This window comes from Phoxinus phoxinus (genome assembly GCF_949152265.1).
Source record: "Phoxinus phoxinus genome assembly, chromosome: 13".
Taxonomy (NCBI): domain Eukaryota; kingdom Metazoa; phylum Chordata; class Actinopteri; order Cypriniformes; family Leuciscidae; genus Phoxinus; species Phoxinus phoxinus.
Genome location: NC_136888.1, coordinates 10,937,326 through 10,957,074, shown reverse-complemented (window position 1 = coordinate 10,957,074; position 19,749 = coordinate 10,937,326). Strand labels below are relative to the sequence as shown.

Sequence of the window (19,749 nt, the reverse complement as noted above, 5' to 3'; positions counted from 1 at the left end):
TTCACTAATATTTGCTTAGTGCTGATAATGTGGGTGTGTGTCTGAAATATGACAGGACTTTGGACACTGGCATTGTTTTATGCGTCTCAGTAGATCAGCGCTGTCATTGTTTGAATAGTTGGCATGGGCAGACAGATGCCAGACAGTGTTTGAGTGCTACAGTGAACCTCGTGAAACTAAATACTGCATATATTTGGATATTCGTGGATTAAGTGGTAATACAGTCTGACTGTAACCGTCTTAAGAGGTGCATCGAAGAATCCACGTGAGCATAAGGGGAAAAGCTACAGTAGAACATTCCCGGATGACAGTGTGCAGTGCAAAGCAAAAAAAAAAAAAAAAAAAACGGTTAATATATAAAATATCATATAGTATTATATATTGATTAGCCATTTCAAAAGTTTATCAAGTGCATATATCAAATGCAGTAATCCAGTAATTTTATTTTTTGATGTGCAAAATTGTATAATTAAAATTAAGAGAGTTACAGAGGATTAAAGAGAGAAAAAAATCTGACAAGTAAATATATGTCAATAATGTCTGACAATAGCAAAAAAAAACATTTTTTTGCTCTTCTGAATTCGCATTGAAGGACCTTTGTGTTCTGGCTCCTCCCACTTCCGCTGCACAGGTGAGGCGCGCGTGACGTCGTCGAGCATGAAGGGAGGAACCTGCGTTTGATATCCATGAAGTTTTTCTTTCTAAACTAAGAGCTCAAATACACAGTTACAGATATGTGTGATTTCGGTAAGTGACTCATTTCTTTCTTTTTTATTGCACGTACGACAATAATAGTTGATTTATAGTTTAACTGAAGACATAGAAAGAGGGTTTCCAGAGATAAAAGCCTCCGACAATCAGTTATTTGTTCTCGCGAAGTGCGCGTCTGTTGTAATAATAACATTTTTCTCGTTTTCTATTCACTGTAGAAAAGAACATTCAGCAGCTGGATGAACCCTTTAGACACATTATTTTACAATAAATCCTGCGAAAGTATCCCTAAATCAGCGCAGTTTCATAGTAATTGTAGTGGTTTCATAGTAGACACAAATGTCATTTGTTTCACGCTATAGCCTAAATGTACACAACTATAAACAGTATGAACTATATAAAAAAAAACCCCAGTTAATATCTATTGCAAAAAAAAAAAAAAAGTTTATTGAAGCAACATAAATGTATGCCAGTGCTTTAGAATATAAAATATAAAAACAAGTAGCCTATCTTTCCTTTAAATCATAAGCACAAAAGCACTGGTCAACTAGTTAAAAACCATAGCAAAATGTTTACATAGTATTATTTGTGTAGGCTATCTATCTAATGCAATGGCATTTGTAAGTGTGAGTTTTGAGAGCACTGTGTGAAAGTAAACTATATGAATCCAGACAAGCTGAAGGGTCCTGGGCGGCTGATGAAGAAAGGATTGACTCTCATCGTCATTGGTCATGTTAATTTCATCCTGAGCGCTATTCTCCATGGCAGCGTGTTACGCCACGTATCCAAACCCAGCAATGAGATCTCAACGGAGTATACCGTATCAAACATCATCTCCGTCTCCTCAGGACTGCTGGTGAGTGATTACGCTTATGTTTGTTCACATACAGTCATGGCCAAAATTGTTGGCACCCCTGGTAAATATGATCAAAACTGGCTGTAAAAAATAAATCTGCATTGTTTATCCGTTTGATCTTTCATTCAAAAAAATTGCCAAAATTCTAACCTTTCATTGAAGCAAGAGAATTGAAAGTGGGGGGGAAATCACATTATGAAATAAATGTTTTTCTCCAAAACACGTTGGCCACAATTATTGGCACCCTTTTATTAAATACTTTTTGCAACCTCCTTTTGCCAAGATAACAGCTCTGAGTTTTCTCCTATAATGCCTGATGAGTTTGGAGAACACCTGACAAGAGATCAGAGACCATTCCTCCATACAGAATCTCTCCAGATCCTGCAGATTCCTAGATCCATGTTGGTGCTTCTTCTCTTCAGTTCAGCCCACTCATTTTCTATAGGGTTCAGGCCAGGGACTGGGATAGCCATTGCAGATCTTGGTTTTGTGCTCAGTGACCCATTTTTGTTTTGATTTTGATATTTGTTTTTGGATCACTGTCCTGTTGGAAGATCCAAAAATGGCCTGTTATAAGATTTCTAGCCCCGGCTGTTAGGTTTCGATTTTTTATCTGTTGGTATTTGATCCAATCCATGAACAAGATGTCCAGGACCTCTGGCAGAAAATTAGGCCCACAGCAGTAAAGATACAGCAGAGTATTTCGTTTTACACATGGGGTACTTTTTTATCCCTGTGTGCACCAAACCCATCTTAAAGGGCACCTATTATGACATTTAAAATGTTCCTAATGTTGTTGTGGGAGTCCCCAACAACAGTTTTACATGCATGCAATGACAAAAAACACTTTTGTTTTCGTATAATATGCATTTATTTTTACCTGATTTGCTCACCGACTCCCAAATGATTCGTTCAACGACTCGTTTTTCAAACCCCTCCTTTGCGCGACGCTAATCTGTGTTGATTGGTCAGATGACCCAGCAGTGTTTACAGAGATAATACTTATTTTTAACACGGAGTGCAATGATGCTTTTATCAATTAAATTGTGTTATAATAATGATTATAGTCCACTGCTTTATAGTTTGTAGTAAAAAACGAAAAATAAGATAAAGAATTTAATGTTATGTTAGCGAGCATAGCCCAGAGTTCATATTGTAAAAGCACAATCAGTCTTTGTTTGCGTTAGCCCGATGCATAAACATAACGTTTTTACAAAAAAAAAAATGCAGTTACGTTACTACGAGGTATTACTCTATTCTTTAGACAACTCCGAAAACAACGACAAACACTTCACATATCTCAATACAATTGTCATTGAAGACCTAGAAGCTAAACGGTGCTTACACAACAAACAAAATAATTATTAAGCATGCTACATAAAATATAAAAGCAAAAATTATTAATAACACTTACAGGTTGTGATACAGAGGAGGAAGCTGATGCAAATACACTTGGAACTGAACCTTCCTTCAATATCAGCCGGCTAGCGAATCCAAGTTTGATTGGATTTAAAAAGCAATCGTCTTCAAAATGACGCGAGCAAAGCACAAGGCTCGGACTATACTTCTGTGGTATAGTTATATATATGAATTGTAGCCACTTAGTCTTCAAATGCTCCTCCTTGGGCAGATGAAAAAAGTTTGCTTTTGAGCCGCACTTCAGAACACAGCGTCTCGTCGCCATGATATTTTCCCCTGGCCTTGGAGCGCAATAAGTGGGCGTATCTTATTCAAATAACTTGACAAGTTGACGTCATCTAGTCAGAGAAAAAGCTTCGGTCTTCTAACGATTCATAAAAATGACTCCGAGTCGACTCTCACTTTTGAAAGACAATAACTTTATATACGGTGCACTTTCATATTTCAAACTTTGCAGGATGTTTTTGTTCACTTAGATCTATGTTACACACTACATGAAAGGTAAATTTCAAAATTCCATAATAGGTGCCCTTTAAGTGTTTGCTGCCAAAAAAGCTATTTTTTTGGTTCCTCTTACCATAGAACCCGTCCCGTTTGAAGTGCCAGTAGTGTCAGGTACTTCTCAAACGTTCTTTGGGCAGAGGAACCAAAAAAATTGCTTTTTTGGCAGCAAACACTTAAGATGGGTTTGGTGCACACAGGGATAAAAAAGTACCCCATGTGTAAAATGAAATACTCTGCTGTATCTTTACTGCTGTGGGCCTAATTTTCTGACAGAGGTCCTGGACATCTTGTTCAGATACATGGCATCATGGATTGGATCAAATACCAACAGATAAAAAATCGAAACCTAACAGCCGGGGCTAGAAATCTTATAACGGGCCATGTTTGGATCTTCCAACAGGACAGTGATCCAAAAACAAATATCAAAATCAAAACAAAAATGGGTCACTGAGCACAAAACCAAGATCTGCAATGGCTATCCCAGTCCCTGGCCTGAACCCTATAGAAAATGAGTGGGCTGAACTGAAGAGAAGAAGCACCAACATGGATCTAGGAATTTGCAGGATCTGGAGAGATTCTGTATGGAGGAATGGTCTCTGATCTCTTGTCAGGTGTTCTCCAAACTCATCCGGCATTATAGGAGAAAACTCAGAGCTGTTATCTTGGCAAAAGGAGGTTGCAAAAAGTATTTAATAAAAGGGTGCCAATAATTGTGGCCAACGTGTTTTGGAGAAAAACATTTATTTCATAATGTGATTTCCCCCCCACTTTCAATTCTCTTGCTTCAATGAAAGGTTAGAATTTTGGCAATTTTTTGAATGAAAGATCAAAAGGATAAACCATGCAGATTTATTTTTTACAGCCAGTTTTGATCATATTTACCAGGGGTGCCAACAATTTTGGCCATGACTGTATGTCCCATCTGTAGCTCCTAAACTCCCAGTGAGTCTGAATCCTGAGAATATTCCCTCAAAAAGGGCATAGTCACATCATGTCACATCTACTGCTTATAATTTGGGTGTGCTGTGGTTTTCCTGTTTACCCAAATGAAGTCTGCATATGCTGTTTTTGCATATATTTAACACATTCAATTTGTTAAGGCTTCCAGAGCATGTTTTCCCACAGAGCCAGAAAAATGAAAGGGTGCTTTCACACTAGCACTTTTGGTACGCTCACGGGTTCGATTAACGTCAGTGGAGTTCACTTCGTTTAATGATGTGAACGCTGCTTTCAGAGTGTGTTCAGACAAGTAATTCGGTTCTTTTGGTCTGGAGTGGACCAAAAATAAAATTAAACATTTAGTCCTGGTTCGATTAGCATTTACACTATCATTTTTTAACACCGAACCAAAAGATACAAAACAAAAAAGCTGCTTTTACAAGTTTTCGGAACTTGTCGAACATCCAGAACAATGCCTTGTCAGCACATAATGAAGCTGAGAACTTGTGAAGAGCTTATAAAATGTGTAAAGGAGTCAAAACAGCTATAGGAATCCCTCCGTTGTCACACACATAAATAAAGATCTGCTGTGAGACGACGTGGTACTGATGCTTGTATCAAACTGTGATGGGCAACATCGGGACTATGATAAGAAAAAACAGCTATGCCTGAGCATTCTGTCCTTTTTAGGGTCGGTTTTTGTGACGACGTCCCTTTTTTGGTTCGTTTACATGTCTTTGGCCCATGTTGTGTTCATATTTCAGTGGACCCACAACGGAGTTTGTAGACCCACCTTTTCTCGGTCCACTTGTTTGGTGTGCGCACCAGGGTTTGGATGGCACCGTTCACACTTATTCAAATGAACCGTACTAAAAGAGCAATCGCACCAGAGTTCGTTTTAATCGAACCAAACATGACAAGTGTGAACACACCCAGAAATCAAGAGCGCACCCGGGTCCGAATAAAAAAGGTTATTGTCATCTCTGGTACGGTTCGCTGCTGATATGAACGCAATTGTACTAACTCGCGTAGGTGAACCGCTATTGATGACGTAGGCTATGATTTGATAAAACTGTGTTTGTGTGTGTTCTCCCTTCTTTTCTTGACAAGAAAACACGCACTGCACGCAGAGAATGTATTTCTCAATTCTCTTTAGAACATTTGCAGTACATTCGTGACAGATAGACACAAGTGCCATTATGTGCTGATGGAAGTGCAATCAAACTAAGTGTGAAAGCACCCTAAAATTCCACTTATGTCCTCTAACGTTTTAAAAATATGTTTTTCTCAGAGCATCGCAAGTGGAATTGTTGCAATATTGGTGTCGAGGAATATTACCTACTGGAAACTGGTAAGTAACCTTTTCTCTGTTTTAGTATTATATTTCTACGGCCTTATCGCGATTGTTTTGTTGCCACTACAAAGATACAATGTTCTTTCCCTGTATTATTTATAGTCCGCATGAAACAGAAGTTGCGATAAGTCTTAATTGTGACATACAGTACTGTGCAAAAGTCTTAGGCACATTAGTATTTTCACCCCAATAAAATGGTTTTAAGCCAGTTAAAACTAACCAGTTAAAAATAAACCAGTTAAAAATAAATACATTTATTTATTTTGCTATAATGTGTCGGTGGGAAATATCAGTTTACATTTCCAAACATTCATTTTGCCATTAATTGTAATAATCCAGTGAGATTTTTGTTTGCACGAAGAGTCTGACAACAGCCGGCATGAAATGATCTCACCATCACTTGAGTCTGTCTGTGAATACATGAAGAAAAAACTGAGACAGATTAAATCCAGAAGGCAACGTCTCCAAGAGGCTTGAAGAAACCGACCTGCAAAGCTACAGTACTGTGAAAAGTTGTAGGCATCTGTGTAAAAATGTGAAGATGCTTTCAAAAATAATGTCATAAATAAACTTTATTTATCAATTAACTTCTATAACTAAATCAAATCAATATTTGGTGTGACCACCCTTTCTTGTTAATAACAGCTTTTGTCCAGGTACACTTGCACATAGTTTTGCAGGAAGGTTATCACAGTTCTTCTGGATTTAGTCTGTCTCAGTTTTTTCTGCTTCTTCATGTAATCCTTCATGTATTCACAGACGGACTCAGTGATGATGATGAGATCAGATCATACTGGCTGTTGTCAGACTCCTTGTGCATTCAAAAATCACACTGGATTATTACACGTAAACTGATATTTCCTATTGACACTGCAGCAAAATATATAAATAACTAGCTTAAAACCATTTTTTGGAGTAAAAATACTAATGTGCCTAAGACTTTTGCACAGTACTGTACATTATATCAGGCTTCTCTAACAATAAAAAATGTAAACACCTTTTTTAATGCCAGTAAACACAACGTTATCAGAGAAGAGATGTCACTGCAAGAGGAAGAGGGGAATTTATTTTGATTCTGAGGGCACATAAATACATTTTAAAAAGAGGTGCATGGATAAATTGTTGGCTATATTCCATAATAAAGCAAGAATTGTCCATTTTGATTTTATGGTGACATTAAGACAGCTCTGTTCTTCTGCTTCCTGTAGCACATCGGTCTGTTAGTGAGTTCCTTTCTGAACACCCTGCTCACGCTGGCATGTTTATTGGGGTTGATTTTGGCTATCAGTCTGACTATTTCAACCGACGGGAGCGGCCTCATGAAAGGATGCAATTCCACCAACAATGCACGTTCTCCGGTTATCGTCGACTGCCCTTTTGATGCCACTCGGATCTATGTGAGTCTTTCTACTGGAAAACATCTTAAAACTACAGCGAAAATATTATTAGAAATGCATCTGTGTATACACATCAGCATATTATAATGATTTCTAAAGGATCATGTGACACTGAAAACTGGAGTAATGATGCTGAAAATTCAGCTTTGCCATCACAGGAAGAAATTACATTTTAAAATATTTTGTTTTACTGTATTTTTGATCTAATAAATTCAGCCTCGATGAACAAAGGAGACTTTTTTCAAAAACATTTATAAAATGTGAATTATTCCAAGTGTCTGACCCCCAGTGTAAATGCTTGAATTGAGAATCTTGCATATGAAGACTGAACTTGTTTCTCGTCCAGGACACAACCCTTGCTCTGTGGTTCACCTGTGCTGCGTTTACTTCGCTGGAGGCTGGACTGTCTGTGTGGTGCTTTATTGTGGGTCTCCAGTTAAGAGGCATCGGACCCTGTGCTCAAAACTACATCAGAGAGCAGGTACAACTCTGAATATTCATGCAGACGACTCCGCTGAATTAACCTGCTGTGTGTAAAACCGAAATAGTTTTCCTAGGGATTTTCTATGGACTGATTATGGAAATGATTTTGCAGGGTTCAGAGCTCTTTACATGTATGCATTTAAGGCAGAATAATTCAGGGGGTTTTATTCAAAGCTTCTTACATTAATTTATACATTTTGTCAGCCTTTTAAAGTGCTAGTTTTTGAAAAACGATACCGTTATCATCTCCATGTAAACTACAAAAACTTGAATTTGTGAAGACGGAAACATCATGCATGTGTATTGTGTGTTCAGTTTATTGGCGCGTAGTGTTTCTTTACAAAGACATCGGCAACTACTGGCCTGGCAGCAGAATACAGCATTTTTAGTAATTTTCGTGGACGGAGATTGTTTTAACAACATTGTCATTGTGAAAAAAAGCAAAGGAAAACTTTTTTTTGTTTTAAGTACATAGTTGTCATGTAACCATGCCCTGAATCTTCGAAAAAACGTTTTCAGACTCTTTGAGATGAGGTGATGTGCAATGTGTGAGAACATTTTACTTATTTTTTTACCTTTGATCCATGTAAATCTATTGTTTGAGACCTCCACAACAAAATGAGAAACCTTTAAAATAGCATAATTTGGGCACTTCAATTCTAAAAGGTCATGTAGAACTACAAAAAGCTCATATTATAGCTCCTTTTAATCCCTGTTTTTTTAATTGCAATCAATGTGATTGTCTTTCATAACAGCTGGAAGAGGAGGCCCTCTCGTCAGGATCAAAGATGGACCAACACCACACAACTCAAGGAGAGCGTCTCATTGCACAACAGTCCGCCAGCGCTTAGAGAGAGGTGGGACACTCACTGTGGTGAAACAGAACATAATGCATAATTCAGTCATATGGAGTTACATTCTGCATGTGATTAATAATTAATAATGCTAATTGTTCTGTAGATGATTTGAAGCACTGAGGTTGTGAAACAGATTTTTTGCCAGTTGAACTCAAGTCAGTTGAGGATGTTTGGTCTGAATGTGTTCAGTCTACTCGTATAGATTGTGATTAAACCCAAAAACATATTCATTGTCATTTTCTGAAACTGTATATGGAGTTACATGGTGTGCAGTTATCGTTTACATGGAAACTAAACACCCAACTTAATTTCAAAATTATGATTTTTTTTTTTTTAAAGTGACCACTTGTATTATTTTTTTATATCATGTTTTGTTATTGCGCTCCCAATGTCAAATATACCAAATACTGTTTTATTTTACTTTAAAGGAAAGCACCTGTTTTACTGTCTAATGTGCCACCCAGTGAGCTCTCTAGCTCTCTATAGCTCTTTGTATCTTTGTATTGTCATACAAAGTCCAGTATGCAGTATAGAGAGTGTGTCAGAGCGCCGTCAGAGACGTTAATCTGGGGTGGATTCAATGATGCAGAGAAAATCTCACACTCACAGATAATCCAGTGTGATTACAGTAGTTAAATATTGACAGAGACATGACTGAATCTGTCAAAACAAAGAGATTTTCCCCTCTGCTTGATGCATTACATTTCATTTCAAAAGACTGTTTGTTTAGAGAGCTTTAATATAGTTTCATTCCTGCCAGGTTACTCAAAATCCCTCATCTCGATGCAGAAAAGTGAACCTTTTCTTTCTACATTTAATTGTATTATTTTTAACATTGTGGTGTGTTATCAATGTGCATTATATTTTAATAAATTCATTTTAATAGAAAAAATTAGTTTTCAGAAATCTAACTGCTCCATAATGATTGTTTTTTGTTTTTACATTAGGCTGTGAAATGTTTTTGATATGCAGATATAATCATTTCATTTTTCCACAACTAGAGTTGAAATGGTGAACATTGTTCTTTTATATCTACACTTTAAAATAAGTTTTACACATTTGCTGTTTTAGTAGTTTTATGAACAATTATCTAAGATGCAATTAACATGGCATGAAAAGTATGTTGAAGAGGATGAACAACATTTTATGAAGTTCACTGATCCTTTGTTAGATCAGATAAATGGTTCTCAAAGACCTGTTTTGTGCCCTTGTGCCTCCTGTAATGTCACACTGGCCCTGTTTAATTCCATGTGTAAGTTGATGATGTGTTCTCAGTGTTATGGTAAAGCTGACCTCTAACTGCACCTGTTGGATTGCTGGACATCTGCTGTTCACTCAATGCTTCAGTGTCAGAGACAAAAATCTCTACAATCTAGATTAGCAGACTCCCAACTATATGGTTATTACTTTATCATTTAATCAAGATAAAGAGAAAAATGCTTAAAAATAAACTATTCCACTGGTTTTTGTGGTCATTGTGAAATTTAGTTTGAGAGAGTTTTATTACATAACAAATAGCATAATATATTCAGTTATTTATAGTTTTTACCATATGGTAAAAACTATAAATATACATATATATTCCCCATTATCTTTTATTTGTCACTGCTTTGATTCCTGTGCAAAATTGTAGGCTATGTAAAAATATTAGTGCTGTGACTACTGTCAAATCAATTATCTCGATTAATAGCATCATAAAACATAACAAAACATAAAAGTTTGAATTTATTATATAAACACACATGTAAACTCAAACTTGTATGTTAGATGCGATGCGATTAATCTCAATTAATCTATTTGACAGTACTACAAAAGATACCTTTAAAAAAATATTTTTTCAAAATAAATATTTTTTTAAACGTTAAAATATATAAAATATAATTCAGTTATAAAATAATGCACTCAGTTTTCGTTTCGAAACGACTCTCCGACTTAATTAGAAATGCACCGATACTCTGTGCCAGAGCTGCACATGCGCGCTGTCTTGAGATGGGGCATAGAAATACAATAAACTGAAACTTCATAAAATGGGCGTGTATATTCTGCCGGGAGGTTTTTTATATATTGCCAGGTAGGTTGTCTAAACATTAACAATCATAGTTTAAGCTTTCACTGTGTATTATAAAATTAAGCGGTTATTTAAGTTTCTGAGGACTGTTATTAGGATGTAAATGATTGTGTCGACCACACGCCGAGCTGTTTTGGTCACATGGTACTTGTTACTTTTCTCAGCGCTGGTGAGTTTGGACTAATCACAGTCGTTAGTGGTTATAGATTTTAGATGTATTATATTTGAGAGAGCTATGGTAGATTTTTAATTTGTTTATCAGATATTAATCCTTCGAATTAAGGTACTCAAACGATTATACATATTATTACAAAATCTTTTCTGACAAGACAAAAAACGTCGTAGGATTTGAATGCGGCTCAATGGCGGTCTCTGCTGTTGAGCCTCCAAGCGCCCCCTGGAGGAATAAAGGTGTATGTCTCATTGCAAACAGCTGAAGGTGGGGCGAATCGGGAGTTTCGCTGCGATTGTGAATAAGCAGCAAAGCCACCGGGCAGCCGTCCGTGACGCTCTTCATGTGCTCGTTTCGGGTAGTTTACGATTTTTGTATCCATCAGCGTCTCAATGCAAATAAGCAGCCGGAGCGAGTGTCTTCATGCGGTGTGAGTGCCTGAGTGAAACTGCAGCACGGACTTCAGTGTGTTACATGATTGTAGGTGCTGAAATTAAACCTGCAGCGTAAATCTACACCGAGAGACACGCTGTATAGTGTCATATGGAGAAAACCAGATGATCGTTGCCAGGGAAAGGTAAAGTTTCATATGCGTAATTTTGCACGCACTGTTCAGGTGTTTTAACCCACATAAATATGAGGTTTTAGCATATATATATATATATATATATATATATATATATATATATATATATATATATATATATATATATATATATATATGTATATGTGTATATTTATATGATATGATCTACTGTTCCTGTCTGGAAATGCATGTTGATTCATTTTCAGACATGAGTAATCCCATCATGTTACACTGCTGACACTGCAGACCTGTGCGAAATATCGGAAATGATTTATATATTTATAACACGTATAATGCAATCTAAGTTGTGCATATGTTTGTCTATGATTAAATTATTCGAAGAATATTCATTAATTTGATATGTTTAGAAATGTGTGGTGTTTTCGAGAATTCATGAAGACTTTCTTCAGATTTGTAATGTCTGGTTACTGTGTTTCGTAGATGGTTGTGTGTTTGTAGACTCACACAAACGTGTTGTAAGGGGGATGGGATGTTTACACTGGCTCCTGTTAATTCAGATTAAACACAATCGGGATTAAGAAGGGCTGATAAAATGACATGAGAAAGTGTTACGAATTACTCACTGCCCATATTACTCGCTTTTCTCATAAATTGATTTGAATTAAATGTATTTCTGTTTAAAATGCAGTTGAATTCTGTGTTGACTCACGAAGAAAAGTAAAATTTCAGCTGAATATTCAAAGAATAAAATATGAAATTATATTTTGCATAATGAACAAACTATTTTTAACGAGGTTTTTAAATTGAATGTATAATATATAATGAAATTAACTATATTTTCACGACAATTAAGCACATTTCTCCCCAAAATACACAATACTGTACGTCTTCTCAATACAGTAATACAGTAATGAATGTCTAGAAATTGATTTTTAAATTATAATAAGAAATAATGGTAGGCTAATTCTTTAGTTTACGGTCCAATTCTCACTATTAACTACAACGTTTGCCTCAATAATCTCTTAATTAATGTTTATTAATTTAAGTATGGATTAGGATTAGGGTATGCAGAATATGGTCATGCACAATAACAAGGCATTAATAATTTCATATGTACTAATAAACAGCCAGTATCAGTAATATGCATGCTAATCAGCAACTTAGTTAATATAGAGAATTGGACCATTAATTAAAGTGTTACTGAAATAAAGTCACTACAGCAAATACTACTATAGTATATGAGTAATTCTTTTTTTTTAATTTCTTTTTTTTTATATATATATATAATACTTCAACACCATTTAAATATTTTCTTTTGCATACACTAATGCATTTTTTATTTTATTTTTGTAAAAGAAATGTGCTTAATTGTCATGAAATTAATGTAAAAATGCTTAGGGGTCCTAAAATAGGCTTGATTTTCTTAATGCAAAATATAATTGTGTACGTTTTCTCCCTTTTGGAGCTGAAATATGACCCATGCATGTTCTTGAACGGTTTTGTGAGGTTCACCTAGTTAATGGATTGTTGGTTTTGGTTTACGGCTGTTATAACAGCTGTTTAACTGGTCTTGTCTAGTATAGTGACTGTTTACAAGCTGGGGTTTACATAAGCTTGCTTTGCCAGACACAAAACTAATGAAGTTAACCAATTAAAATGGACAATTTGCTTATTTGCACTAAGGCTATCTGTATTTTTAAATTCGTCTTTATATGTATTTCGTTGTTGTTCCAGGTGTCCAGTATCCGTTGTCGTAGCCACATCCTAGAGCCCCGTTTGAAGGATCCATTGAAGACCACCCTGACCAAAGACAGTTTCTCATTCATCCCGTAGTCTTGTATTCACGTGAGAGGATGCATAAGACTGCGGATCAAAGCGTGCACTGACCCGAGACGCCGGTCAACAGACAGGTATCCATGAGGACCATCTGACAGAACAGGAAGGGCATGGAAGCAGTCGATCGTAGCGGTATACCTTACACGCTATGGGTGTGTCGGATCTCTGCGTAGAGAAGAAACCCTTGTGCTCGTGTTCCTGCCAGTCTCAGTTGTGCCATTCAAACATGGATTTACCTTCCCGAGGGATGGGGCTCTTCGGGGCTCTGCTGCTCTCGTCCCTGTTCACGAGCAGCCTGGGCATCCACATGGACTCGGCGGTGGGCAGCCACAGCATGTTCACCTGCGAGTCGATCGGTCTGCGTATGTGCCAGGATCTCCCCTACAACACCACCTTCATGCCCAACCTCCTGAACCACTACGACCAGCAGACGGCCGCGCTGGCCATGGAGGTACGAGCCGCTCCTTCTGTCTCTTAAACTGCTGGGATTTAGAGAAGGTGCCACAGATACGGGGTTGCCATGGAGCTTGTTGTTGTGGACGCTTGTGGTTTGTGCTTTGATGAGCTTGAATAATTTAGACTGTTGCGAGTGAAATAAGCTTTATGGCATATTTTTTAAACCTGAGTGAGAGCTGCAGGATTATAGGTGCTATTTTGTTTGGTTTGTTCTTGTTTTTTTATTATAAGGTACTGGTATTGTGACTACAGCTTGATCTGAACGTCGTCTAGTTTTGCGTCTGTGACGTCCAGATTTTGATTTTGAAAATATCTTTAGTTTTTGAGATGCATTATGTCCTTTTTCCTGGGTGATTTTGCTCCCTTATGGACATTGTGTATGAGAACCCTATAAGTTGATTGCATCATGATTTCTAAATATTTATCCATTTGGAACGGAATCTATTTATTTATTTATTGAATATATTGAAAACAGATTGTCATTACAACCAGTGTTGGCTTGGATAAGTTAATTGAAAAAAAGTAATGAATTACTAGCTACTAATTACATATTCAACAGTGTAATTGGGTTACTGTATTAGATTACTTTAGTGTAATTAATTTCATTACATATATTACTAATTACTTTCTAAATCCCATATTATCTCAACCTTGACCAGTTGAACAATACAAGGATAGACACAAAACTGCTCTTTTAATTCTTCCAAATAAATAATATAAAATTGCATAAATTATTCTTGAACTGAACAAAGTATTTCAAGGGAGAAGTTTACATTAAAAACAGGCATTTTATGTTTTAATCCACTATAGAAATCGTCTATTGTCTATACAGTATTTAATGCAATTACATCAGAAGAAACTGTAATTAAAAATTACAGAAAAAATAGCAGTAATCCATTACTTTACTTTATAAGTGAAAAGTAATTGATTTACAGAAAAATAAGAGTAATCCCTTAAGCTTTTTAAGGCAAAAGTAATTAAATTACAGTAATTAATTAATTAGTAATGTATACTAACACTCCAAATTTGTTAATGAAAAACTATTTTATTGTTTTAAACAGTTTATAGTGACATTTAATTTTACAAACATTCTTATTTTCTCTTTTTCCCATTTGTGTGATGCAGATTGTGCTTGCTCAGGCTTTTTTTTTAATGCCTGCCACGGCCATTTTGATGAATCATATCCATATGAAATACAATGAGATTTTTCCCCAGAGGTGTTTTTGCGTAACGGATCTGTTATTCTATTCATCATGAAAGTAAACTTATGTGCTGTTACATCTGTTGTCAAAGATATAATCTTGTTTTAATAAAAAAGATAAATAATTATAAGTAAATAAAATATATAGGCCTATTTAACACAATTAATATAATCACATTATAGATTGAAGATTCACCGCACTTGAGAGACGTTGGATATTGTTTAATTTGACTCAAACATTTCTTCCTGATAAATAATACTTTTAGATATTGATTATACAGATATGAGAAGTAAAAATTATTAACTGTTCCCTCTAAATGATTTGTTTCTAAAATAGCTAATCTGTTACAGAAATATCTAGGGAATGTCCAACAGCCCTATAGTGAAACACTCCTGCTCCGTGTCAGGAATGTCATGTTTGTTGAATGCCACTTTATTCCATGTGTTGAAGGAACGAATGGAGCCATCTTACATTTCTTCCCAGTTCTAACGGCCTCATAATCTCTGCGGAGACTCATAAATGCTGGATTGATCTGAAGCGTGGAATAATGCTCTTTCTCCCATTGTTTCAGTCAATTAAACACGATGAAGAGCATAAGCGTCCATCTGTGTTCTGAGATCACGACGGTGTCAGTTGCCTGCTGTAGGTCTGAGGGGGTCACGTGACCCGGGCGGCACTGAGGTTCAGGGTGGTTCATCTGTCAGGGGTGTACAGTATCCCCTGTGGATATGTATTACATCACCCCGAGATGCCCTGCTGGTGAACCAGAGCCAAAGTCCTTTAAAACAGGCCTTACCCCCCTCTCTGTGTCTGTCCCAGTGCTGCAATGGTGTTGATGAATCAATGGGATATGTAATTGTGATTTGTTCCAACATTACTGAAAGTATAAGTATTTTAACTTTAACAACGCCATTATCGTTTCCAATTATTTTTGCTAATGCTAATATTAATATAATTATCCCCCAAATTGTTTACTTCTTTATAGATTCATCCCTTATACAGTACAATTGTTTTACAAATGTTATGCTATTTGGAATTCAAACAAAATCAGTTCGAAAGAATTTGTTCTCTGATCGGACAAGGCTGGCGTGTGACTGTTGCACAAGGGCTTTATGTTTCTTTTCTTTTTTATAAGCTCTGTTAGAGATCGGGTGGGATTATGTGGAAATCTGGTGTGTATGTTAACTGAAGTTTTTCTCTGTTGTGAATGAGGCCCGGCGATTAGCGCTGACCCTGATAAAAACCATAAATATAGGTTATCCATGTATTATGTGCTCATGTTGAGCTGGATTCTGTGCTCGTGAATCAAATCCAAGCAGAAGGATATTACGCTTTTTACAGTTAAAGCTAAATGTTAAGTTTGAACTTACAGAAGTTTGATGAAGGTCACAAAATTCTTTAAAAATGTCAAATAAATGTGAAATTTTGTAATTTCACCCAAAAATTATACTATTTGCTTATTTTTCTATATGAAATTATTAGTTTTTTTTTTGCATTGTGACATTATTTTCAGTATTTAAGCACATATATTTTCCTCCTAAATTACTGTAAAATAAAATGTTATTTTAAACTTTTTTTACAGAAATAAAAAAATCCTGTTACACTGATTTAAAAATAAATAAAGAATGCATTAAATTCAGTATAAAAACACTACCAATGTATAAATACTTTACAGTGAAAATCATATGTAATTATTTTTTCACTTTATTATAATTTGGGAGTAAAAAACTTAACAATGCAAAAGAAAAAAATATGTTAGTACTAAAACAGGCTCAATTTCTTTTTTCTTTCTTTTTTTTTAAAAATTTTACTTTTAATTTTAGGGTGAAAATTAAATTAAACGTTTGACACACTCATGTTCTAGACAGGTTTCATGAGATTAACCCAGTTTTCAACAGCGGTAAGTTAACCAATGGGTAATTACAAATTAACCAGAATAAGATGTGACTGTGTTTCCTTGACGTTTCACCAAAACCACTCACCCTTCCCGCCCTGTGCTGATTAAAGATCTCCAGAGGAATTTACTGTCTGGTTGGTTTTGGGGTCTAGACGCCCTTGTTGTGATGCGAGCAGTGGGCGGAGTCTGGGCGATAATGACAGACCTGTGTGTGAGATCATCCGAGACTGATGCTGCATCCCAGTTCGTCTGTGTCTACCATGCCCTAAAAGTGTGTACTGTTTTTGTGAAGAAAAACACACTTTTGAGTGTGTAGCAGAATAGTAGGCAAGCTTTGGGACATACTGCTTCCTCACAACTGCCTATAACGGACAGCTCTGTCGCTTAGTTACACGCATCCTGTCAGCGTTTAAACTGCCCTGTCAATCATCCTGTCACAGTTAAAATCCTCCACATTCAATTTAATATTTAATTTCCTACCGTTTCGGAAAGAAATGAAGTCGCACGTTGATCTACCAGTCGTGGGTCACACATTGCCATTTTTGTAGTTTTTCTAATTTCGAATACTATTCAGGAGTCAGGACGGATATAATGTGAATTGAGACGCAGCATGAGACTGTTTAAAAGGGAATATTAGCATTACTGATACTGTAAACTACTACTGTATTACTGCCTAAAAACACAGTTTTGCATGCAGGAAATTTGCATAGTATGTGATGCTACATTATTGTCACATGACCTAGTGAGTATATTGCATGTTTCATTCAGCAAGGGACGTCCAAATGTGTATATATATATATATAAATATATATATATATATATATATATATATAAAAAAATGTTTCACATTTTGATCAAATAGCCTAATGATTCAAGAAAGATATTATAACTTTTTTCCGGTTTCATTTGTTACTGTGGAAATGCAAGTCAAGTCGACACTAAATCACGCGTTCTCTTTAATATGGCACGTTTTGGCAAATGTAAAAGGTCATCTGTGTAATCCAGGCATACAGAACATTTGCATACTATGCCACACAACCTTCATATCAGCAATAGCACAAGTAGTGTTAGTGTGCTATTCTGCACATCGCCTGGAACATTTTCCACAGCAGAAAAACATGTGGATCTGGGATAGAAATGCTATTTTGAAAAAGCTTTGTTTTTCCATTGCCTGCATGTATTTTGATGAAAGATAAGGCATAGAAAATATGCCGGGAGCAGCAGCTCATTTGCATTTAAAGGGACAGGCACAAAAACGGTGCGCTTTTGCTCACCGTCAAAAAGTGACAACTTTAACATGTTATATAAAAATATCTGTGGGGTATTTTGAGCTAAAACTTCACATACACTGGGGACATCAGAGACTTATTTTAAACATCTTGTGAAAGAGGGAGCATCAAATTAAAATTAGCTAAGGTCGGAAAAAACACGTTTTGAGTCCCTGAGACCTCTTGCTGTTTTTTTCAAGAATGCATCGTGTGAACGCAGAACTGCTCTTTTTGAGATGGACTCAAATCTCTCTTTCACCCTCTCCAATTCTCTCCGTCCTCCTTAACAGGGTAGAGGCGTCACCATGGCCACAGGCCGTAATTGTACAGCCTCAAAAGGACAAGCTTTAGTGTTCCCAGGAGGCGCTCTTTTGCACTGACCTTTGACCCCTGAGGATGAAGAGTTGTCAAAAGCGCTCTACTTCAGATGAGCCTGTTTCTTCTTCAGGGTTACTATGGTATGTATGTAGGGTAAAATGTAGGGAAAGAATGCTTGAATGAGTGAAACCTAGGAAAGACGCTGCCAGGGCGAGAAGTGATATTGATTCAGGGCTGGTTGAATGACAGGACAGAAGGAGTGTGGGAGCGAGCTGTCCTTTCTTTCTTCTGTTTTTCTTCCAGAGCTCAGATGAGGGAAATAACTCCACGTTTGGCCAATTTTCCCATTCAAGGCCCTCGAGTCTTTCACGTCTGTGTGAAAGTGGAGGTGCCGCCCAGAGCCAATTGGTGACTGCAGAAGGAGTTTATCTTTGTTGTTGTTCTAGGAGAGTCAGGATGTGTTTTATTCTCCGTGTGCCCCTGAACACCACAATTCATTCACCCCGTTCAGAGCGGCCAGCGTGTTGCCGTGTCACTCACATGGACGATTCACTTCTTGTTTTGTGTGCTCATTTATAAGCACTCAATCAGCGTCTCTTTATATCCGTGATCTCAAAATTCAGAGTATGGCCCGGAATATTTTACAGCATTTTGAATAATACATAAATGTTGCAAAGTTGCAAAGTCTACTTTTCATAAATATATATACATGTATTTCTGCAAGGCTGCAATACATTGACCAAAAGTAAAGACTTTTACATTGTAAAAAAAAAAGAAAGAAATCTATTTAAAGTAAATGCTGTTCTTTTAAACTTACCATTCATCAAAAAATCCTGAAAAAACGTTTTTCAAGTTTCACAAATATTTTAAGCAGCACAGTTGTTTTCAACATTGTTTCTTGAGCAGCAATTCAGCATTTTTTTTGAAGGATCATGTGACAGATGATGCTGAAAATTCAGCTTTGTTTGATTAAATATATATTCAACCTTTAAATGTATGTTTCGCCAATCATTATTACCGGTACATAATTGGATCTTTAGCGACCCAGATCTATATCTAACATGAATGGATCTCTCACTGCTGCTATAGTATAAAACCTACCTGATATTTTGAAGCATATTTCGTTACCTTTTGGAAATTTGAAATGTGGAATTTCGTTAAATTTGAGCAGATCCTTATTACCATCAGTGTCATCATCAGAGCTCATTTCCCCAGTACATTCAGCATCTGGCTCATATTCACAATCTCATATTCTCAAAACTATCATTTTCATAGTCTTCAAAAAAATCAATATTATTATGATCGCTGATAGCTTCTTAACCAGATCCACCATCAAGTGACCGTGTGACACTAATATTTCATTGCATACAGTACTTGCTCTGCAGTAAATCACTGAGCCAAGTTTTGCTGATGACCTATTCTTTTGTTTTATGTAAAACATCATGTCATTGTTGTGTCTCAGACA

General features: G+C 36.3%; 2 protein-coding genes across 2 annotated transcripts in view; both read left to right on the top strand.

Annotated features, from left to right (window-relative positions):
* Window positions 1-616: 616 nt before the first annotated feature.
* Window positions 617-9,412, top strand: krtcap3 (keratinocyte associated protein 3). The gene is made up of 6 exons (XM_079632582.1): window positions 617-747; window positions 1,383-1,567; window positions 5,721-5,780; window positions 6,992-7,180; window positions 7,527-7,661; window positions 8,419-9,412. Exons 1-6 carry the CDS (start codon window positions 735-737, stop codon window positions 8,512-8,514), a joined length of 678 nt encoding a protein of 225 aa, XP_079488708.1. The 5' UTR covers window positions 617-734; the 3' UTR covers window positions 8,515-9,412.
* A 1,636-nt stretch (window positions 9,413-11,048) lies between these two features.
* The window catches only part of fzd3b (frizzled class receptor 3b), a 35,342-nt gene continuing 26,641 nt past the window's right edge, over window positions 11,049-19,749 (top strand). Inside the window, exons 1-2 of the mRNA XM_079632581.1 lie at window positions 11,049-11,337; window positions 13,042-13,594. Coding sequence (XP_079488707.1) covers window positions 13,292-13,594 — 303 coding nt within the window. The 5' untranslated portion in view covers window positions 11,049-11,337; window positions 13,042-13,291. The remainder of the gene's footprint in view (window positions 11,338-13,041; window positions 13,595-19,749) is intronic.

What these genes read in the sequence shown, in the direction of transcription:
- krtcap3 (XM_079632582.1), top strand. An exon ending in ATATTACCTACTGGAAACTG is followed by an intron (nt 5,781 to 6,991) that starts GTAAGTAACCTT and finishes TGCTTCCTGTAG; the next exon opens with CACATCGGTCTGTTAGTGAG. An exon ending in AAAACTACATCAGAGAGCAG is followed by an intron (nt 7,662 to 8,418) that starts GTACAACTCTGA and finishes CTTTCATAACAG; the next exon opens with CTGGAAGAGGAGGCCCTCTC.